Source organism: Scyliorhinus canicula, chromosome 5, assembly GCF_902713615.1.
Source record: "Scyliorhinus canicula chromosome 5, sScyCan1.1, whole genome shotgun sequence".
Taxonomy (NCBI): Eukaryota; Metazoa; Chordata; class Chondrichthyes; order Carcharhiniformes; family Scyliorhinidae; genus Scyliorhinus; species Scyliorhinus canicula.
Window position 1 is genome coordinate 135,718,674 of NC_052150.1, and position 24,167 is coordinate 135,742,840.

The window sequence follows — 24,167 nt, forward strand, 5'->3', positions numbered from 1 at the left end:
CCAGCATGCCCGGAGGGCCAGGGAGGCCCTCATACTTGCCCGATTCACTGAGGACGTGGCCTGTTCCATCACCCCCCACTCCCATTTCCCACCCTCCCAGGGTATATGTCACATTACTCTAGGGTGCTGGGTTTGTGTCCGCATTGTCAGCGGGTCACTGTCGAGGGCAAGTGGGTGATGATAACCTGCAGAAAGCTGAGCACCAGTGCTCCTCAATCTATGCCATAGTCTGATCCCTGCCTGTCTGCACTGCTCACTCACACCCATCACCGGCACACGGTGTTCCCGGGGACGGGGGCGGATGTCTGGAGAGATGGGCCAAGGATTCGGAAGTCAGCCTTCATTGAGGAAGAAAGTGACATGCATCATAATAGTTGTGCACAGGGGTATTTCATGTGTAAGACAATTCATGACTCTCCCGATGGTCTTCCCCTTCAGACAGAGCTGACCTTTATCAGCTTTAAAGTCAGAGTTTTACAGCATAGAAAAATGCCCTTTGGCCCATCGTGTCTGCACCAGCCATCAAGCACCTACATACTAATCCCATTTTCCAGCACCTGACCGCAGCCTTCCATACTGTGGTGTTTCAAGCTCCTCTAGATGCTTCTTAAATGTTATGAGAGTTCCAATGGCAGCGAGTTCCAGATTCCCACCATCATCTGGGTGAAAAGGTTTTCCCTCAAATTCCCTCTAAATCCCCTTCCCTTTACCTTAAATCTATGCTGCCTGGTTATTGACCTCTCTACTAAGGGGAAACGTTTCTTCCAATCTGTCCTATGTCCCTCATAATTTTGTATTTCTCAATGAGATCCACCCTCAGCCTTCTCTGCTCTAAGGAACACAACCCATTCTTATCAGCCCCTCTTCATAGCTGAAACGCTTCAGCCCAGACAACATCTGATGAATCTCCTCTGCGCCCTCTCTACACAATCTCATCCTTTCTATAGTGCAGCGACTAGAAATGTACACAATAGTTAAGCTGTGGCCTAACTGCCGTTTTATACAGCTTCATCATAACCTTCCTGATCTTATATTCTATGCCTCGGCTAATAAAGGCAAGTATCCGATATACCTTCTTAACCACTTTATCTACTGCCCTGCTGCCTTCAGGGATCTTTGGACAAACACCCCAAGGTCCCTCTGGTCCTCTGTACTTCCTAGCATCCGACTGTTCATTGTGTATTCCTTTGCCATGATAGTCGTCCCAAAATGCATGATCTCACACTTTTCAGATTGCCACTGTTCTGCCCATCTGACCAGCCCATTTATATTATCCTGTAATTGTAAGGCTTTCCTCCTTGATATTTACCACACCAATTTTTGAGTCATCTGCATCCTTACTGATCATACCTCACATTCATGTCTACATCATTACTGTACAGTACAAACAGCAAGGGAACCAGCACTGATCGCTGTGGTACAGCACTGGACACAAGTTTCCAATCACAAAAATAATCTTCAACGAATATCTGCTTCCTGACACTAAGCCAATTTTGGATCAAGTTTGGCAAATTGCCCTGGATTCCATGGACTCTTTTCTTCTTGATCATTCTCTCATGAAGGACCTTGTTAAAATCCTTACTGAAGTCCATGTAGACTAATAATAATAATCTTTGTTAATGTCAAAAGTAGGCTTACATTAACACTGCAATGAAGTTACTGTGGAAATCCCCCAATCCACACTTCGGCCCCTGTTCAGATACACAGAGGGAGAATTCAGAATGTCCAATTCACCTAACAAGGATGTCTTTTAGGACTTGTGGGAGGAAACATTAATGATCTAGAAGAAGGAATTGAAGGCACTGTTACTAAGTTTGCAGAATTATACAAAGGTCTGTAGAGAGATAGGTTGTATTGAGGAAGCAGGCGGGCTGCAGAAGGACTTGGACAGGCTAGGAGAGTGGGCAAAGAAGTGGCAGATGGAATACAATGTGGAAAAGTGTGAGGTTGTGCACTTTGGAAGGAGAAATGGATGCATAGGCTATTTTCTAAATGGGAAGATGCTTAGGAAATCTGAAGCACAAAGGAACTTGGGAGTCCTTGTTCTCGATTCTCTTAATGTTAACGTGCAGGTTCAGTCGGGAGTTAGGAAGGCAAATGCAATGTTAGCATTCATGTCGAGAGGGTGAGAACACAAGCCCAGGGATGAACTTCTGAGGCTACTGAAGGCTCTAGTCAGAGGAAGGAAGTTCTAAGGAAGGATGTGCTGGCCTGGGAAAGGGACCAGAAGAGGTTCACAAGAATGATCCCTGGATGAAGAGCTTGTCATATTTGGAACGATTGAGGACTCTGGGTCTGTACTCGTTGGAGTTTAGAAGGATGAGGGGGGATCTTATTGAAACTTACAGGATACTGCGAGGCCTGCATAGAGTGGAGGTGGAGAGGATGTTTCCACTTGTCGGAAAAACTAGAAGCAGAGAACACAATCTCAGACTAAAGGGACGATCATTTAAAACAGAGATGAGGAGGAATTTCTTCAGCCAGAGGGTGGTGAATCTGTGGAACTCTTTGCCACAGAAGGCTGTGGAGGCCAAATTACTGAGTGACTTTTAGACAGAGATAGATAGGTTTTTGATCAATAAGGGGATCAGGGGTTATGGAGAGAAGGCAGAAGAATGCGGATGAGAAAAATATCAGTCATGATTGAATGCCGGAGAAGACTCGATGTGTCGAGTGGCCTAATTCTGCTCCTATGTCTTATGGTCTAAACCGGAGCACCAGGAGGAAACCCACACAAGCACGGGGAGAATCTGCAGACTGCGCACAGACATGACGCAAGCCACGAATTGAACCCAGGTCCCTGGCACTGTGAAGCAACGGTACCAACCACTGTGCTACCGTGCCACACTGCCCTCATCGACACATCCAGTAACCTCCTTGAAAAATTCAATCAAATTTGTTCGACATGATGGTGGAAGGTGGACATGGAAAGTCACAGAGTCCTACAGCACTGAAAATGCTCTTCAGCCCATCGTGCCTGCGCCAGTCAAAAACAACCATCTAAATATTCTAATCCCATTTTCCAGCACTTGGCCCGTAGCCTTGTGTTATTCGGCCAGGGTTTAGAAAACTCCAAAGTATATCATGGAGTTCACCTGACCTACAACTGTTTACTGATTTTGGTTACAATGAGCAGAAGGGCCTGCCTTTCAGGTGCTATTCAACAGAGGCCTTAAGCACTTTTAATTTAAAAAAAAGTTGATTCTACAAATTTAGTTAACATTTTTATAAACACACAATAAAGTATTGTTAGCAACTACCAACATAAATACCCCACACAGCTACAGTACTCTATGTATAACCCTTAATAAATTCTCCCTTTAGCTGTTCCAATTTAATAACAAGATTCCATAAATCAGAAAACCCTTTTCAAAGGCGTGGCCCAGAACATAGCACTCAAAACCTGCCATGGATACTCCTGTTTCCTTTCCAAAACAGCAGGTTTGAATTTCTTTCAGAAAACAGTTATTTCTTTTCAAGTTATCAAGCAGTCTGGAAACAGCTTTTAAAATGCAGATAGAGAAAAAAAAACTTCTTTCAACCTGTGCAGAACAAAACCAGTTCAAACCCAAAGCAAAAGTAAAACCAATTCCCAGAGCCATAGCCCAGCTCCACCCACACAATGACATCACTGAAGCCATGTGATAAGACAAAAATATTTGTTAAAGGAACACTCCCATGACGCCTCCTCAAGAAAAAAAACCCATCAACTTCAAAGGTGGTTTCATTTTTCTCCTTTTCACTTTTCCATTAAGAACAACTGACAATAAATATATATATTTTTAAACAAAAACAAAACAGGCAAATATTGATAATAATACAGTCGATTTTAGTTCATTGTCTTCCTGCAACTACAGTCCCTCTTTATTGACAGTCTCTTTGTTCAAGAAGGTCTCTGCACAATCTATCCATTTCTCTATGCGCAGCATCTTTCTTTAAGGTCAGGTACCTTCGTTGAATCTGATCACAAAACCTCTTGTAATTCTGCAACACAGGAGCAGTGGTTAACACAGCCTTCAGGCCTTCAAATGCCTGTTGACACTCCGCTGTGTACTGAAATTTGCTACGCTTCTTCAGCAAGTCGTCAGGGGAGCAACAAAGCTGCTAAAATCTGGCACACATTTTCGGTAAAATTGACCCATGCCAAGAAGTCAAATTATTTCCCTTTGTGTCAAGGGTATTGGAAACTCCCCAATAATATTTGTTTTCACATCCCATCAGACCATTCGTCCCTGTCCAATTGTATGGCCAAGGAACGTGACTTGGGCTTTTCCAAATTCAGTTTTGGCTAGGTTTACCACCAAACCCACCTCCTGAAGTTGATCGAATAACTCCATCAGATGCTTCATATGTTCTTTCCATGTCTGACTTAAAATCACCAGATCGTCCATGTGTACCGCACAATTGGGTAATCCTGAAACAAATTTGATAGTCAACCGTTGAAATGTGGCTGCGGCATTTTTCATGTCAAATGGAATAACTTTGAATTATTACATGCCATCTGGAGTCACAAAAGCTGAAATCTTCTTTGCCCTTTCCGATAAAGGTACCTGCCAGTAACCTTTAAGTAAATCCAGTTTGGAGATAAAAGCTGATTGTCCCACCATCTCCATACAGTCCTCCAAGCATGGGATAGGACAAGAGTCTGTTCTTGTGACTGCATTGACTTTCTATAGTCCACACACAATCGTTAAGTACCGTCCGGTTTCGGTACCATCACTATGGGTGAGCTCCATTGGCTGCAACCCACTTCATTCATGCCACCTTTAAGCATACTTGCAATTTATTTTTGAACCTGTGCCAATCTTAACGGGTTAAGTAATTGTGGATGTTGTTTAATTTGGAATAGCATTTCCCACATCTACATCATGTCTAGCCATTTTAGTACGTCCCAACATATCTCTACATTTGATATTAATAACTTTTTCAGGTCAGTTAATTTTTCCTCTGGAAGGTAACTCAACAATTTACCCCAATTTTTATTTTCATCCTCGGTATCCAATTTCATTTGAGGAATGTCAAATTCAGAGTCATCTGGATTTGGTTTTTCACTTTGCGTTAGAATCATTAAAACCTCCTCCTTTTGCTCTCCTTCCCTTTCAAAGTACCTTATAAGCATATTCACATGACACACTCGGTGAGTTTTCCTTCTATCTGGCATTCTTACCATATAATTCACCTTACTTAATTTCTTTTCAATCTGATAAGGTCCACAAACCTTGCTTTTAAAGGTTCACCGACCATTGGTAACAATCCTAAAACTTTATCTCTACTGGCAAAACTACTAACTTTTCTTTTCTTGTCCGCTACCTATTTCATCACATGCTGTATAGTCAATTCACCTGCTCTATTTAATCATTCCCTAAAATATGACACGTAATCCAATAATGTAATTTTAGACTGCTCACTCACCAATTTCTCCCTAATCAATTTAAGTGGTCCACTTATCACATGACCAAAAATTAGTTCAAAAGGACTGAATTTGGTTCACTCATTAGGCACATCCCTAATTGCAAACAGTACGAATGGAATTCCTTTATCCCAGTCCTCTGGATAATCTCAGCAATAAGCCCTCAACATTGTCTTTAATGTCTGATGCTACCGTTCTAACGCTCCCTGCGATTCTGGATGGTACGCAGTTGATTTAAATTATTTTATTCCTCAGCTATCCATAACTTCCTTGAATAACCTTGAGGTAAAATTTGATCTTTGATACGATTGTATTTCTGTGGGTAGTCCATATCTAGCAAAGAATTTAAGTAACTCCACCACAAACTTTTTAGCTGTAATATTGCGTACTGAAATGGTCTCTGGAAACCTAGTAGAACATCGATTGTAGTCAAAAGATATTGATTCCCACTTTTCGTTTTAAGAAGTTACGCATTCAATTAAGACCCTTGTAAAAGGTCCCTCAAAAGCCGGAATGAATTTAAGGGCACTGGTTTTATCACCGCTTGAGGCTTCCCTCCCACTTGACATATGTGATATGATCGACAAAATTTAACTACATCTTTATGTAGTCCAGGCCAATAAAAATGTTTTTGTATTTTAGCTTGAGTTTTCCTGACTCCCAAGTTACCTCCTAGTGGTACCTCATGGGTGACTCGCAACACCTCCTTTGTATACCCTACTGGCCATACCACTTGATGAACTTCTGCCCACTTTTCATCCGCCTGCATATGTAAAGGTCTCCATTTTCTCATTAAGACATCATTTATAAGGTAATAACATTCTGGTACACAATCAGATTCCTCTTCCATGTATGCTTTCTGATACATCCATTTTATTTCTATATCTTTCTGTTGTAACTCCGCCAATTTTCCTGAACTAAAAATATCCGCCTCAGCCTCCACCTGTTCTTGTTCTTCTCCAACCATCTGATCAAAAATCGTTTCTGATAATTGCCCTTCAATTTAGAACATAGAAAAATACAGCACAGAACAGGCTCTTCGCCCACGATGTTGTGCCGAACTTTTGTCCTAGATTAAGAACAAATTAATCTACACCCCATCATTCTACCGTAATCCATGTACCTATCCAATAGCTGCTTGAAGGTCCCTAATGTTTCCGACTCAACTACTTCCACAGGCAGTGCATTCCATGCCCCCACTACTCTCTGGGTAAAGAACCTACCTCTGACATCCCCCTATATCTTCCACCATTCACCTTAAATTCATGTCCCCTTGTAATGGTTTGTTCCACCCAGGGAAAAAGTCTCTGAGTGTCTCCTCTGTCTATTCCCCTGATCATCTTATAAACCTCTATCAAGTCACCCCTCATCCTTCTCCGTTCTAATGAGAAAAGGCCTAGCACCCTCAAACTTTCCTCGGAAGACCTACTCTCCATTCCAGGCAACATACTGGTAAATCTCCTTTTCCAAAGCTTCCACATCCTTCCTACAATGAGGCAACCAAAACTGCACACAGTATTCCAAATGTGGCCTTACCAAGGTTTACCAGCTGCATCATCACCTCACGGCTCTGAAATTCAATCCCTCTGCTAATGAACGCTTGCACACCATAGGCCTTCTTCACAGCTCTATCCACTTGAGTGGCAACTTTCAAAGGTCTATGAACATTGACCCCAAGATCTCTCTGCTCCTCCACATTGCCAAGAACCCTGCTGTTAACCCTGTATTCCGCATTCATATTTGTCCTTCCAAAATGGACAACCTCACACTTTTCAGGGTTAAACTCCATCTGCCACTTCTGAGCCCAGCTCTGCATCCTATCTATGTCTCTTTGCAGCCGACAACAGCCCTCCTCACTATCCACAACTCCACCAATCTTCGTTTCGTCTGCAAATTTACTGACCCACCTTTCAACTCGCTCATCCAAGTCATTAATGAAAATCACAAACAACAGAGGACCCAGAACTGATCCCTGTGGTACGCCACTGGTAACTGGGCTCCAGGGTGAATATTTGCCATCCACCACCACTCTCTGACTTCTATCGGTTAGCCAGTTCGTTATCCAACTGGCCAAATTTCCCACTATCCCATGCCTCCTTACTTTCTGCATAAGCCTACCATGGGGAACCTTATCAAATGCCTTACTAAAAGCCATGTACACTACATCCACTGCTTTACCTTCATCCACGTGCTTGGTCACCTCCTCAAAGAATTCAATAAGACTTGTGAGGCTAGACCGACCCCTCACAAATCCGTGCTGACTATCCCTAATCAAGCAGTGTCTTTCCAGATGCTCAGAAATCCTAACCCTCAGTACCCTTTCCATTACTTTGCCTACCACCGAAGTAAGACTAATTCGCCTGTAATTCCCAGGGTTATCCCTATTCCCTTTTTTGAATAAGGGCATGACATTCACCACTCTCCAATCCCCTGGTACCACCCCTGTTAACAGTGAGGAAGAAAAGATCATTGCCAATGGCTCTGCAATTTCATCTCTTGCTTCCCATAGAATCCTTCGATGTATCCCATCAGGCCTGGGGGACTTGTCTATCCTCAAGTTTTTCAAAATGCCCAACACATCTTCCTTCCTAACAAGTATCTCCTCGAGCTTACCAGTCTGTTTCACACTGTCCTCTCCAACAATATGGCCCCTCTCGTTTGCAAATACTGAAGAAAAGTACTCGTTCAAGACCTCTCCTATCTCTTCTGACTCAACACACAATCTCCCGCTACTGTCCTTGATCGGACCCACCCTCGCTCTAGTCATTCTCATGTTTCTCACATATGTGTAAAAGGCTTTGGGGTTTTCCTTGATCCTACCCGCCAAAGATTGTTCATGCCCTCTCTTAGCTCTCCTAATCCCTTTCTTCAGTTCCCTCCTGGCTATCTTGTATCCCTCCAGCGCCCTTCTGAACCTTGTTACCTCAGCCTTACATAAGTCTCCTTCTTCCTCTTAACAAGACATTCAACCTCTCTTGTCAACCATGGTTCCCTCACTCGACCATCTCTTCCCTGCCTGACAGGGGCATACATATCAAGGACACGTGCTATCTATTCCTTGACCAAGTTCCACATTTCAATTGTGTCCTTCCCTGACAGCCTATGTTTCCAACTTATGCACTTCAGCTCTTGTCTGACAGCATCGTATTTATCCTTCCCTCAATTGTAAACCTTGCCCTGTTGCACACACCTATCCCTCTCCATTACTAAAGTGAAACAGAATTGTGGTCACTATCTCCAAAATGCTCCCCCACTAACAAATCTATCACTTGCCCTGGTTCATTACCAAGAACCAAATTCAATATGGCCTCTACATACGGACAGTCTACATACTGTGTTAGAAAAGCTTCCTGGACACACTGCACAAACACCCCTTCATCCAAACTATTTGATCTAAAAAGTTTCCACTCAATATTTGGGAAGTTTTTTTTAAAAATAATTTTTATTGAAATTTTTACAAAATACAAAATATAAACACCTTAACTCTATTAACAAACAACCGCGGTAACACCCCATGAACAAAACCCGAAGTTGAAGTCACCCATGACTACTATCCTGTGACATCTGCACCTTTCCAAAATCTGTTTCCCAATCTGTTCCTTCACATCTCTGCTGCTATTGGGGGGCCTTTCGAAAACTCCCAACAAGGTGACTGCTCCTTTCCTATTTCTGACTTCAACCCATACTACCTCAGTCGGCAGATCATCCTCAAACTGCCTTTCTGCAGCTGTTATACTATCTCTAATTAACAATGCAACCCCCCCCCCCCCCCACTTCTTTTACCACCCTCCCTAATCTTATTGAAACATCTATAACCAGGAACCTCCAACAACCATTTCTGTCTCTCTTCTATCCAAGTTTCCATGATGGCCGCCATATCGTAGTCCCAAATACCGATCCATGCCTTAAGTTCACCCACCTTATTCCTGATGCTTCTTGCGTTGAAGTATACACACTTCAACCCATCTCTGTGCCTGCAAGTACTCTCCTTTGTCAGTGTTACCTTCCCTACTGCCTCACTACGCTTTGATGTCCTGAACAGCTACCTTGGTTGCTGGACTACAAATCCGGTTCCCATTCCCCTGCCAAATTAGTTTAAACCCTCCTGAAGAGTACAAGAAAATCTCACTCCCAGGATCCTGCTTGTACAGGTCCCACCTTCCCCAGAATGCGCTCCAATTATCCAAATACCTGAAGCCCTCCCTCCTACACCATTCCTGCAGCCACGTGTTCAACTGCACTCTCGCCCTATTCCTAGCCTCGCTATCACGTGGCACCGGCAACAAACCAGAGATGACAACTCTGTCTGTCCTGGCTTTTAACTTCTAGCCTAACTCTCTAAACTCGTTTATTACATCCACACTCCTTTTCCTACCTACGTTGTTGGTACCAATGTGCACCACGACTTCTGGCTGCTCCTCCTCCCCCTTAAGAATCCTGAAGACACGATCCGAGACATCCCTGCCCTGGCACGCAGGAGGCAACATACCTTCCAGGAGTCTCGCTCGCGACCACAGAATCTCCTATCTATTCTCCTAACCATTGAGTCTCCTATCACTATTGCTTTTTTATTCTCCTCCCTTCCCTTCTGAGCCCCAGAGCCAGACTCAGTGCCAGAGACCTGGCCGCTAGGGCCTTCCCTCGGTAGGTCATCGCCCCCAGCAGCATCGTAAACAGTATACTTGTTTTGATGGGGAACGGCCATGAGGGATCCCTGCACTGTCTGTCCGTTCATTTTCTTTCCCCTGACTGTAACCCAGCTACTCTTGTCCTGTACCTTGGGTGTGGTTACCTCCCTGTAACTCTTGTCTATTACCCCCTCTGCCTCCCGGATGATCAGAGATTCATCCAGCTCTCGCTCCAGTTCCCTAACACGGTCTCTGAGGAGATGAAGTTGGGTGCACTTCCCACAGGTAGAGTCAGCGGGGACACCGGTGGTATCCCTCACCACCCATATCCTACAGGACGAGCATGCAACTACCCTCGCCTCCATCCCCTCTTACCTTCTAGAATATAGCTGCCCTGTGGACCAACTGGAACTCCGCCCTCCGACTCTGCTCCTAGTCAGCTGCACTCTCTGTAAACTCCCGCTCCCTTCACGCTCTTTGAGGAAATGTAGGAAATTAAATGAAAAGGGGCACCTTACTCCCTCCTCACCCAACTCCCTCAGTCACCAAACTCTCACTATAGCACTCAAACACACCCAAATTCATGCAAACTTTATCTTCACTCTCTCATTTCTCCTCTTGCGTTAACCTGTGACTTTGCACAATCCAGAAAAATCCCTGGATATTTATCCTTCGACAATTCAGTTGTTTGATTTTCCACTGGCTTATTGGCCATAGTAGGTATCACTCCCACCTGCGATCCATCTATATCATTACCCAAGATAAGCTGTATTCCTGGACAAGATAGTTTCTCTATTACTCCTACTACCACTTCAGCAGTCTTCACTGAACTTTCCAACCTTACCCTTTATAATGGAATACTACTCTTCTCACCCTGAATTCCACATATTACCACCTTTTCTGGCAATATTCCTCCCAAACTACATCACTCCCCATCTCTTACCATTAAAGATTGACTAACTCTCATATCTCTTAAAATTCTGACTTCTTTACCTACTCCTCCTGGTGCACATAAATAAACTTTATCCACACAAGTAAATTCTTTAAAGATATCTGGCACCTTCTTATTAATCACCTCTTGATCAGGCTATACAATCTTTTGCACCTCTTTCGCTTCACTTGGGCTTTCCTTTACCACTTTAACAAACCACATTGTCTTATCCTGTTTACCACATCAGCCTTCCCAGTGCTTTTCTTCAATCCCAACACTGACTTTACATGGTCTAGTTTATGACAGTGAAAACATCTGAAACTTCAATTTCTCTTACGTCCTCCTGGATTTCTTTTTTAATCTGAGGTACTCTCCTTATTATCTCCCATCAGATCCCCTTTACCTTTACCACTTGAGTATTTCTCTTTTCCCCAGTTTCCATCCCTCACAGGCTGAAACTGATGTCGGAAACCAAACTTTGATTTATGAACTAATTCATAATCATCTGCCATTCCTGCTGCTAATCTCACAGCTTTAACCCTCTGCTCTTGCACATGAGTTCTCGCTACATCAGGAATTGAATTTTTAAACTCCTCCAAAATTATCATTTCCTAAGAGCTTCATACATTTGATCTATTTTAAGCCCTTATCCACCTATCAAAATTACTCTGTTTGATTCTTTCAAACTCCATGTATGTTTGACCAGATTCTTTCCTTAAATTTCTAAACCTTTGTCTGTGGACTTCAGGCACTAGTTCATATGCACCTAAGATGGATTTTGTCACCTCCTTTTACGTGCCAGATACCTCCTCTGATCGTGATGCACACACTTCACTAGCCCCTACCAACCAGCGTTGTTTGAATCAGTAATATCCACATGTCCTGTGGCCATTTCATTTGTTTAGCCACCTTCTCAAATGAAATGAAAAAGGCTTCTACATCCTTCTCATCAAACCTTGGCAATGCTTGGACATATTTAAATAGATCCCCACAAAGCCTTTGACTATGATGCTCTTTCTCACTATCCTCACCACTGTCCTCAAACTCTACGTTTCTCTTTACATCCGACAATTTAAACTGACTGTCATATTTCATGGCCAGTTTCTGAAGTTCAAAGTCTCTCTCTTTTCCTTTTTCCCTGATCTCTACCTCCCTTTCTCGCGCTTTTTGTTCTGCTAGGTCTATTCTTTCTTTTTCCCTTTTTTCGCATTCAAAGTGCTTTAATTCTTTTTCATATTCAAGCTGCTTGATTTGTAAGTGAATTCTTACCATTTCCAATGATTCTGACTGTGTCTCAGGCTATTTTAAATGCTCACCTACCGCCGCAATTACCTCTTTTCGTATTTTGTCAGGCAATGTTAACTGCAATGTTTTTGCCAAATCTGAAAGCCTTTTTTTTAGTCTCTGTTTGTAAGCTACCGTGTTTGACCTTCTCCACCCTCAAAAACTTCTGAGCCTCTGAAAGAGCCATTATCTACAACACACTCCCTACTTAAACTGGAATACACCACCTGAAAAGCAAACACAAATATGCTCACCCCTCACTTTCTTTAAGTACACTCAGCTAATCCTATCACTAAAGTTCCTGGAGGAGGCCTCAATTTGTTATGGGCCAGGATTTAGAAAACTCCAAAGTATGTCATGGAGTTCACCTGACCTACAACTGTTTACTGATTTTGGTTACGATATAAACACATACAGTAAGCATTTTTAGCAACTACCAACATAAATACCCCACACAGCTACAGTACTCTATTTATAACCCTTAATAAATTCCCTCTTTAGCTGTTCCAATTTAATAACACGATCCCATAAACCGGAAAACCCTTTTAAAAGGAATGGCCCAGAACATAGAACTCAAAACCTGGTATGGATACTCCTGTTTCCTTTCCAAAACAGCAGGTTTGAATTTCTTTCAGAAAACAGTTATTTCTTTTCAAGTTATCAAGCAGTCTGGAAACAGCTTTTAAAATGCAGATAGAGAAAAAAACCTTCTTTCAACCTGTGCAGAACAAAACCAGTTCAAACCCGAAGCAAAAGTAAAACCAATTTCCAGAGACATAGTCCAGCTCCACCCACACAATGACATCACTGATGCCATGTGATAAGACAAAAACATTTCTTAAAGGGACACTCCCATGCCACTTGTCTGTTTTGGAATCGCAAGTGCACATCTAAATATTTCTTCAATGTTATGAGGGTCTCTGCATCCACCACCCTTTCAGGCAGCAAGTCCTAAACTCCCACCACACTCTGGGTAAAAAAGATTTTCCTCCAATCCCTTTTAAACAGAAACATCCTGCCCCCTACCTTAAATCTATGCCCCCTGGTTATTGATCCCTTCACGAAGGGAAACATTTCTTCCTGTCTATCGATGCCCCTCATAATTTTATACATCTCAATCATGTCCCCCCTCATTCTCATCTGCTCCAAGGAAAATCACCCCAGTCTATCCAATCTCTCTTCAAACTAAAACTTTTCAGCCCAGGGAACATCCTGGTAAATCTCCTCTGCACCCCCTCCAGTGCAATCACATCCTTCCGACAAAGTGGTGATCAGAACTGCACACAGGACTCCAGCTGTGGCCTCACGAATGTTCTATGTAACTCCAATATGACGTCCTTGTTTTTGTAAGCTATGATATGATTGATAAAGGCAAGTGTACCATATGCCTTTTTCATCACCCTATTGACCTGCCCTTCTGCCTTCCGAGACCTATTTACATTGTCTACATCATTGTCTTTTATATTACGTGCTGTTTCAAAATAAGCTAAACATATAAACAAGTACATTTTTTTAATAATTTAAATTGGTCCTTATTAGTGTAAATTAAATTTGCGGGCCTAAATGCCAGGCAGGTGCTCATGAATTGTTCTCACCTTCTGAATCCATTATTTTTTTAAAAAATTGTCTACAAATTAAGCATAACTGGAACATTCAGCGTTATTTGTTTAAGCTAATTGAGCCTGCAGAGCTACCAGCCTCGCTTGTATACCTAACACATGGTCACAGAGATTAAACTAAATCTCATTATCTTTCAGCCTCCCTCAGCCTAAGGATGTAATAAATGTCTGGACATTTGTGAGCAATAAAGTAAATCTAATAATGCATCGGTAAATAAATGTGGTGATCATGAAGAAAGAGATCTGCTTTAGATACAATCAGTTCTTCAAACATGGAAAACTGCAGGCAATGTCATTTTTTAATATCATACACTGTTTACTACATCAATCACTATGCATTCTTATTCTCACACAAGATTCACATGAACATTTATTTGCATCAAGAAACAAATGAAATCAGGCAGCACAATGGTGCAGTGGTTAGCATTGCTGCCTCACGGCACGAGGTCCCAGGTTCGATCCCGGCTCTGGGTCACTGTCTGTGTGGAGTTTGCACATTCTCCCCGTGTTTGCATAGGTTTCACCCCCACACTCAAAGATGTGCAGGGTAGGTAGATTGGCCACGCTAAACTGCCCCGTAATTGGAAAAAATGAATTGGGTGTTCTAAATTTATATTAAAAAAAAATTAAATGAAAATGTGGTGTCAATTTATTGATAGAGCAGCTGAACACATGACTAAACAGCTGGTGCAGGAGGGAGGGTTTCCGTTATCTGGACCACTGGGAGCTCTTCCGGGACAGGTGTGACCTGTATAAGAAGGACGGGTTGCATCTAAACTGGAGAGGCATAAATATCCTGGCCGCGAGGTTTGCTAGTGTCACACGGGAGGGTTTAAACTTGTATGGCGGGGGGTGGGTATCGGAGCAATAGGTCAGAAGGTGAAAGCATTGAAGGAGAACTATTGAATAGGGCCAGTATGGCTCGGAGGAAGAGCAGACAGGGAGATGTTGCTGAAAACAGCGGGTCTGGTGGCCTGAAGTGCATATGTTTTACTGCAAGAAGTATTACGGGTAAGGCAGATGAACTTAGAGCTTGGATTAGTACTTTTGTTTTGCCATTACAGAGACCTGGTTGAGGGAAGGACAGGATTGGCAACTAAATGTTCCAGGATTTAGATGTTTCAGGTGGGATAGAGGAGGATGTAAAAGGGGTGGCGGAGTTGCACTACTGGTTAGGGAGAATATCACAGCTGTACTACGGGAGGACACCGCCGAGGCAGCGAGGCTATATGGGTAGAGATCAGGAATAAGAAAGGTGCAGTCACAATGTTGGGGGCTTACTATAGGCCTCCCAACAGCCAGCGGGAGATAGAGGAGCAGATAGGTAGACAGATTTTGGAAACAAGTAAAAACAACAGGGTTGTTGTGATGGGAGACTTCAATTTCCCCAATATTGACTGGGACTCAGTTAGTGCTGGGGGCTTGGACGGGGCAGAGTTTGTAAGGAGCATCCAGGAGAGCTTCTTAAAACAATATGTAAATAGTCCAACTAGGGAAGGGGCTGTACTGGGCCTGGCATTGGGGAATGAGCCCGACCAGGTGGTCGAAGTTTCAGTAGGGGAGCATTTCGGGTACAGTGACCACAATTCAGTAAGTTTTAATGTGCTGGTGGACAAGGATAAGAGTGGTCCTAGGGTGAATGTACTAAATTGGGGGAAGGTGGGGAAGGCTAATTATAACAATATTAGGCGGGAACTGAAGAACCTAGATTGTGGGCAGATGTTTGAGGGTAAATCAACATCTGACATGTGGGAGGCTTTCAAATATCAGTTGAAAGGAATTCAGGACCGGCATGTTCCTGTGCGGAAGAAGGATAAATATGGCAAATTTCGGGAACCTTGGATAACGAGAGATATTGTAGGCCTCGTCAAAAAGAAAAAGGAGGCATTTGTCAGGACCAGAAGGCTAGGAACAGACAAAGCCTGTGTGGAATATAAGGAAAGTAGGAAGGAACTTAAGCAAGGAGTCGGGAGGGCTAAAAGGGGTCATGAAAAGTAATTGGCAAATAGGGTTAAGGAAAATCCCACGGCTTTCTGCACGTACATAAAAAGCAAGAGGGAAGCCAGGGAAAGGGTTGGCCCACTGAAGGATGGGCAAGGGAATCTATGTGTGGAGCCAGAGGAAATGGACGAGGTACTAAATGAATACTTTGCATCAGTATTCACCAAAGAGAAGGAATTGGTGGATGTTGAGTCTGGAGAAGGGTGTGTAGATAGCCTGGGTCACATTGAGATCCAAAAAGACGAGGTGTTGGGCGTCTTGAAAAATATTAAGGTAGATAAGTCCCCAGGGCCTGATGGGATCTACCCCAGAATACTGAAGGAGGCCAGAGAGGAAATTGCTAAGGCCTTGACAAAAATCTTTGTACCCTCACTGTCTTCAGGTGATGTCCCAGAGGACTGGAGAATAGCCAATGTTGTTCCTTTGTTTAAGAATGGTAGCAAGGATAATCCAGGGATCTACAGGCCGGTGAGCCTTACGTCAGTGGTAGGGAAATTACTGGAGAGAATTCTTCGAGACAGGATCTACTCCCATTTGGAAACAAATGGACATATTAGTGAGAGGCAGCATGGTTTTGTGAAGGGGAGGTCGTGTTTTACTAACTTGATCGAGTTTTTCAAAGAGGTCACAAAGATGATTGATGCAAGTAGGGCAGTGGATGTTGTCTATATGGACTTTGACAAGGTCCCTCATGGCAGACTGGTACAAAAGGTGAAGTCACACGGGATCAGGGGTGAGCTGGCAAGATGGATACAGAACTGGCTAGGTCATAGAAGGCAGAGAGTAGCAATGGAAGGGTGCTTTTCTGATTGGAGGGTTGTGACTAGTGGTGTTCTGCAGGGATCAGTGCTGGGACCTTTGCTATTCGTAGTATATATAAATGATTTGGAGGAAAATGTAACTGGTCTGATTAGTAAGTTTACAGACGAGACAAAGGTTAGTGGAATTGTGGATAGCGATGAGGACTGTCAGAGGATACAGCAGGATTTAGATCGTTTGGAGACTTGGGTGGAGAGATGGCACATGGAGTTTAATCCGGACAAATGTGAGGTAATGCATTTTGGAAGGTCTAATGCAGGTTGGGAATATACAGTGAATGGTAGAACCCTCAAGAGTATTGACAGTCCGAGAGATCTAGGTGTACAGGTCCACAGGTCACTGAAAGGGGCAACACAGGTGGAGAAGGTAGTCAAGAAGGCATGTGGCATGCTTGCCTTCATTGGCTGGGACATTGAGTATAAGAATTGGCAAGTCATGTTGCAGCTGTATAGAACCTTAGTTAGGCCACACTTGGAGTATAGTGTTCAATTCCGGTCGTCACACTACCAGAAGGATGTGGAGGCTTTGGAGAGAGTGCAGAAGAGATTTACCAGGATGTTGCCTGGTATGGAGGGCATTTGCTACGAGGAGCGGCTGAATAAACTCAGTTTGTTCTGACTGGAACAACGTAGGTTGAGGGGCGACCTGATAGAGGTCTACAAAATTATGAGGAGCTTAGACAGAGTGGATAGTCAGAGGCTTTTTCCCAGAGTAGAGAGGTCAATTACTAGGGGGTATAGGTTTAAGGTGCGAGGGGCAAGGTTTAGAGGAGATGTACGAGGCAAGTGTTTTACACAGAGGGTAGTGGGTGCTTGGAACTCGCTGCCGGAGGAGGTGGTGGAAGCAGGGGCGATAGTGACATTTAAGGGGCCTCTTGACAAATACATGAGTAGAATGGGAATAGAGGGATATGGACCCAGGAAGTGTAGAAGATTTTAGTTTAGATGGGCAGCATGGTCGGCGCAGGCTTGGAGGGCCGAAGGGCCTGTTCCTGTGCTGTACTTTTCTTTGTTGTTGGTTCTTTTGTAGCTTGTAAAATTCAATTGACATTTCCTACATTATTGGTGGGATTTACCAACCACCCTGCTGTGTGGTGTTTGGCGGCGGAGGTAGTCCACCAACAGGATTTACTGGCCATCCCACCGTGTGTTTTCTGGCGGCAGAGGCAGCCCGCCAGCAGGATTTACAGACAATTCCACCGCTTGTTTTTTGGTGGCGGAGACAGCCCGCCAGCAGGATTTCCCGGACCCACTGTTGTCAATTCAGAGAGTAGAATTTTTCTCTGAATTGGCCAATTAGTGGCAGAGAATGATGGCTTGCTTCCAAATTAAGGATGGCAGATGGCCTCTCAAAGCTGCAGGGCCAATAAAAAGTCCCTCAGCTTGGAAGAAGCAGTAACCTGCTGTTCAAGCTAGAGAGGGGGTACCTCCATCATGAAGCGCCCTCTTCCCAACTTTTAAAAGTTTTAAATTTAGAAATGGCCTCAGCAACTGCATCCAGCCCTTTACAAAAACACAAAGATCGGAGCAGGAGTAGATAATACGGCCAGTCGCACCTTCTCCACCATTCAATACGATCATGGCTGCTCTTGGGCTTCAACTCTACTTTCTCACCTGCTCTCCATGTCCCTCGATTCCCTGGGAGACCAAACATCTGTCCATCTCAGGCTTAAATGTATTCAGTAATGGAGCATCCACAAGGCTGTGGGGCTGAGAATTCTAAAGATTCACAAATTATGAGGAAAGAAATTTCTCCTCCACTGAGTCCGAAATGAACTGCCCCTCACCCGGAGACTGGACTCCCCAGCCAGCGGAAACAACCCTGTCATGTTCCTTCAGAATCTTGTCTGTTTGAATGTAGCTGGGCAGACCGGGAGGGCCTAAATGAATGTTCTACTCAGCTGATTTTATTTATTTTCTACTCTTTATATCCGCAGTTTTGTGCAACACTTGGCACCACTTCCTCCTGTGCATTCGATAACATCATGGAGCTGGGACCTATCTGTAAGAATGTCTTAAATATATTTACTTACTGTTTATAGTGTTATCCACATTAAAGGACAAGTTATTTTTCTTTAGATACTCTGATCTGTTACACTACATTATTCCTACATTGACAAGTATTATGGGAGCGGTGTTTTCAGAACCCGAAAATGTATCATGGAGTTCAACCAACCTCTCCCTTTAATGTATTGTTGCTTTTGAAGCACACGGCTTGGTCTCCAGGTGTGGTATTACAATTATAGACATGTGGGTTTTTAAACACAAAACAATGTTTATTCCATGAATTCAACTTAACCTTTTTAAATAAACATTGGATCACTTAACACCCCTTACTTCAAATAATACAACACTAAATAATCCCTCAAAATGTTCCTTCAAACCTCCAAAAGACTTAACACCTTTAAACAGAAACACATCAGGTTAAAGACATTACTATTATGAGTTTAAATCACCCAAATGATTCAGAGATAGTCTTTCATGGCAGAGATCATGGCAGATCCAGCTTACTGCAAACACAGACACATCCAAGCTCTTTTCCTCAAAACTGGCTTTTCCTTTCAAACAGCTCACAGCAAACCAGCCAGGCACTTTTCAGCTGCTCTCTCTCAAACTGAAACTAAACACTGCAAAATGGCTGAGCTAAAAATCCAGCTCCACCCACACTCTGACATCACTTCAGTAATATAAGCTGCTTCATTTCTTAAAGGTACATTGCTTAAACATCCATTTTTTAAAGGTACTCTCACATGACACACGGGATAACCGTGCTGCACCAGGTTAAACATATTTGGCAGATAAATCTGTCCCACCACCATTATGCATCAAATGAGTAAATGCTTTTGAAGCAACAAACTGGCCTTGCACCGAATAGAGCATTGCCTCAATTTCATTATGCTTTTGAAAAGATCTCACATGGCAGATTAAAATATAAAGTTAAAATGCATGGTATTGCGGGTAGTGTTTTGAGATGGATAGAAAGCTGGTTAGCAGACAGGAAGCAAAAGGTTGGAATAAATGGGTCTTTTTCCGTTTGGCGGGCAGTGACTAGTGAAGTACCACAGGGATCTGTGAACTGTGAGAAGGATGCGGAGATGCTTCAGTGTGATTTGGACAGGCGTAATGAGTGGGCATATGCAAGGCAGATGCAATATAATGTGGATAAATGTGATGTTATCCACTTAATAGCAAAAATAGAAAGGTAGATTATTATTTGCATGGGTGTAAATTGACAGATGTAGATACTCAGTGAAACCTTGGTGTCCTCATGCATCAGTTACTGAAAGCAAGTGTGCAGGTACAGCAGTCATTGAAGAAGGCAATTTGTATGTTGGCCATCATAGCGAGAGGATTTCAGTGTACGAATAAGGATGTTTTAATGCAATTGTATAGAGCATCAATGAGGCCATACCTGGAATATTATGTGCAGTTTTGGTGTCCTTTTCTGAGGAAGGATGGGCGGAATTCTCTGATCCTGAGGCTAAGTGTTGGCGGCGGCGTAAAGCCGTCGCGTTTTATGACGGCGTAAACAGGCCCCCAAGATCAGCGATCCTGCGCCGCACAGGGGGCCAGCACGGCACTGGACAGCCTCACGCTGCTCCAGCTGCCGATACCGGCATCAGAATGGGTGCCGCGGGTCCGCGCAAGCACGCTACGGCCGGTGCGAGTTCGCACATGCGTCCTACGGACGGCGCAAATTCGCGCATGCGCATGGGTTGCCTTCTCTGCACCGGCCCCGATACAACATGGCAGAGATAAGCCCGCCCACCAATCGGTAAGCCCCGATCACGGGCCAGGCCACTGTGGAGGTCCCCCCCATCCCCCCAGTTTCGAATCCCCCCCCGCCCGCCCGGCGATTCTCCAATACGGCGCGGGGTCGGAGAATCCCGCCCGATCTTCTTGCTCTGGAGGGAGTGCAGTGCAGCAACTGGATTTGGAGGAGGGCGATACCCTGGAATTGATTAGTACCCTGATGTCAGTCAGTATGGATGGTGATGACAGTACTTCAACAAAGTATTATTTATGGCCTGAACAGGAGCAAGCAAGGAAGAAATACTTTGTGATGTTCAAAATATAAATGTGGGACATTTTTAGAATCAAGAAATACAGAAAAGGCTGTTGTGGAAATAATAATAGAGATAGAGGCTTTGAGCTTTGTTTCAGGAATTTTATTTAATTTTATTTAACACAGTATCATGGAGAAGCTGCAGTAGGCTAAATAGCCATTCCACAGTCCTCTGAATTATACACCAAAAACCATTATCTTTATAGCCTGACAAAAGAAGCCTGGCCATTGTTTATATTAAACAAACCTTGGAAAGTACCTAAGATGAAATACGTTGCACGTATGTTCTTGCACTTGCCTAAAAACAACTCTCGTACATATTTTGTCGTCCTTCGGAAGAACAACTTGTTATCAGAATAAGCAGTATTTTGTTTACATTACCTGACCATCTAAATTTTATTCAAAAGCAGTGTTAAAATATAGTCAAGCATTCCCAGCATGCTTAGCATTTAGCATGCCTTTTCTTTAATAGCAACTAATATTAATGTATTCTTTGAGCAGGCAACTAATCCTCACATTAACTTCCCTTTCACAAAGGCCCTTTGTCCCACCAAGCCGACGAAAAACTGCTCTAAATCTACACAATTCCATTTCCCAGCACTTGGTCCATAGCCTTGAATGTTACGACATTTCAAGTGCCCATCCAAGTACTTTTTATAGATTGTGAGATTTCCTGCCTCCGCTGCCCTCCCCGACAGTGCATTCCAGATTCTTACCACTCGCTGGGTGAAAACTCTTTTCCTCAAATCTCCTCTAAAACTCCAGCCTTTCACTTTAAAATTAGGCCCCAATGTTATTGCCCTTAAACTAAGATGAACTGCTGCTTTCTCTCCACCATGTCATTGCCCTTCATAATCTCATATACCTCAAATAGGTCCCCTTCTCAGCTTCTCTGTTCCACAGAAAACAGCCCGATCATATCCAGTCTCTCTTCATAGCTAAAATGTTCCATCCCAGGCAACATCCTGGTGAATCTACTCTGTACCCCCTCCCGTGCCATCACATCCTTCCTATAGTGCGGTAACCAGAACTGAATATATATATATATTATGTTTGCAAAGACAATACAAGGCATATTTTCTTTCATGGCACTGAGTAATGTTAAGATCATGTTTGTAGTGTCATCCAGTATAATGTTCAGTATAAGGTAGCACGAGGTTCCTTAATGCCATATGTTCTTACATTCTCAAAAAGTAGCTAGTGTTCAGCACACATGGTTGGCACATACATTTCCACATTTCTGATTTTCCAACATCCATGCTTTTTAAATCTACCTTGAGAAGCAAGCTATGAGGTACATTTCCCCATCTTCGCCTGCCATGGGATTTGATCAAGCTCACTTTCAGTCAATTCAGACTCTTCGTGTCTAATTAAAGGTCACTTCCTGTCCCTACCTCCATTTTGCCTGCAACAGCAGGCCCACAATATTATAGGAAGACCACCAAGTAACTCTGGAAATCGCTCAGCAGGTTTCCTGGCTGCGAGAGGTCCTCCTTAATATCCACGTCATAGCCTAAAGAGGGTGCTTTAGACCTTCCCACTCCAACCTGCCTGATTAATAATGCATTCACAGTCAACACACTGGTTTGCTGGTAGGTGGGCTCGGATTTGGCTGTCACGCCATCCCATCAGTGCACCCTCTAGACGCCAAATTCCAAACACACTGGGACACAGCTTCTTTCAAACGTACAGACCAGGACTGCTCCAGGAAACGGAAAGCAAAGGTAGCCCTCAAAGGTCGTGACACCTGTCTGGGATACCTGCCGGACACAGTGGAAACTCGCTGCAATGCCCTTTACTCGTACTCTGGCTACAGGAGGTACAGAGTCACCAAACTGACCAGAGAGGCAATGGCACCAGCGGTCATTTATGAACTGAAAAGATGTTCACTGTCACTGAATGATGTGTGAGGTTGTCATCTTCCAGCTTCATTTTCAGGCTTTGCCAGTGCTCCCCATGCATCACCTCAGCAGCTTAGCTGCACACATCTGAACCACGAGTCAACCTGGAAGAAACGTGTGCAGCAGAACCTTTCGGAGTTTCATGCAAACACACCCTACTACGCATGTGGAGCGTTCCTCCATCCCACTCTTCTCACTGTACTGAACATTTCCAGCAAGGCCTGCTGGGATTCTCTTTCAGTTGTCCATCTCAGCTGATCTGTACCTCTGCCCTTCCACTCCAATGCAGCCCTTGTGCCGTCTAACAGAAGGCTCCACTCACTTGCGATTTCCGTATAAGGGTTGTGGTCAAGAATTTGATCAGCTCGGCACTCCTTTCCCTCCCTCTCCAAGACTCATGTCCTCAACCCTCTCTACACCATCTCCTCTTCCCTCCACGCACTCGCGTCCCTCCACACACCCTTCTCCCCCTCTGCCATACTGCATCTGTCATGTATTAGCCTTCTCACTCAACTTATCTAAATCACCTTGACACCTCTTAACATCCTCCTCACCATTCACATTCGGGACAAGTTTTGTGCTGTCAGCAAACTTGGAAATATTACACTTGGTTTCCTCATCCAAGTCTTTGTTATATATTGTGAATAGCTGGGATTCAAGCGCTGAGACCTGTAGGACCCCACTAGTTACTGCCAGCCACTTTGATAAAGACCGGTTTTGTAACAACTTGCTTGGGGCACATCCAGCTATGGGTGATTGTTTCCCTGTGCCCATTGGTGCTGCAAGCTCCCCATCCTGGGTGGGGTAGCTTATTAGCACAGATATAAAACTTTAGTCAGTGTGGGGCTGACCAGAAAGGAGAGAGGACCTAGTGAGGTGTACCATTGCCTTGTGTAGGTCATGTTGTTTGCTTAATAAAAATACTTTCAAGAAACTCACCAGACTCTCCTCACTTTACTAAAAGTTTATTCCTACTCTGTTTTCTGTCTGCTAAGCAATTCTCAATCCATGCTAGTATATTATCCCTAACCCTGTGTTTTAGTATTGCACAATAACCGCAGATCAAAAGCTTTCTGAAAGTTCAAGTACACCACATTCACTTGTTCTCATTCATCTATTCTACTAGTTACGTCCTCAAAGAAACTCCAGTAGGTTTGTCAAACAGGGGCCCAAGTTTCTGTCTGTTCCCGCTAGCAGAATATTCCAGTCCCTCCAGCGATGACCCATTAATCACGGTGGGACCGTTAGATCCTACTGCAGGCAAATGACAGGCCATCTCTGCTACCACAAAACACAGTACAACAGTTTAACATATGCTCCTGATATATACACGGTATGAAGTTTCCTATTTACAAATGTCACGCACATTCCTCTCCCCCCACCCGCCCCCGGTTGATAGATGGGCTCCTTCCTGGCACCACCTTTCATATTGCTGAATCATATTGTTATACATCGCTCCTCTATTATGCGGTTCGTGTTGTTGCCTTTGTGGGTTTGCTGTGGGGTGGG

General features: G+C 43.8%; 1 protein-coding gene across 4 annotated transcripts in view; it reads left to right on the plus strand.

The window, feature by feature from the left end:
- LOC119966288 (aromatic-L-amino-acid decarboxylase-like) overlaps positions 1 to 24,167 on the plus strand; it is a 195,394-nt gene that overhangs the window by 96,225 nt on the left and 75,002 nt on the right. For all 4 annotated transcript variants that reach the window (XM_038797742.1, XM_038797739.1, XM_038797741.1 and 1 more), the window contains exon 7: positions 18,629 to 18,695. In XM_038797742.1, coding sequence (XP_038653670.1) covers positions 18,629 to 18,695 — 67 coding nt within the window. The remainder of the gene's footprint in view (positions 1 to 18,628; positions 18,696 to 24,167) is intronic.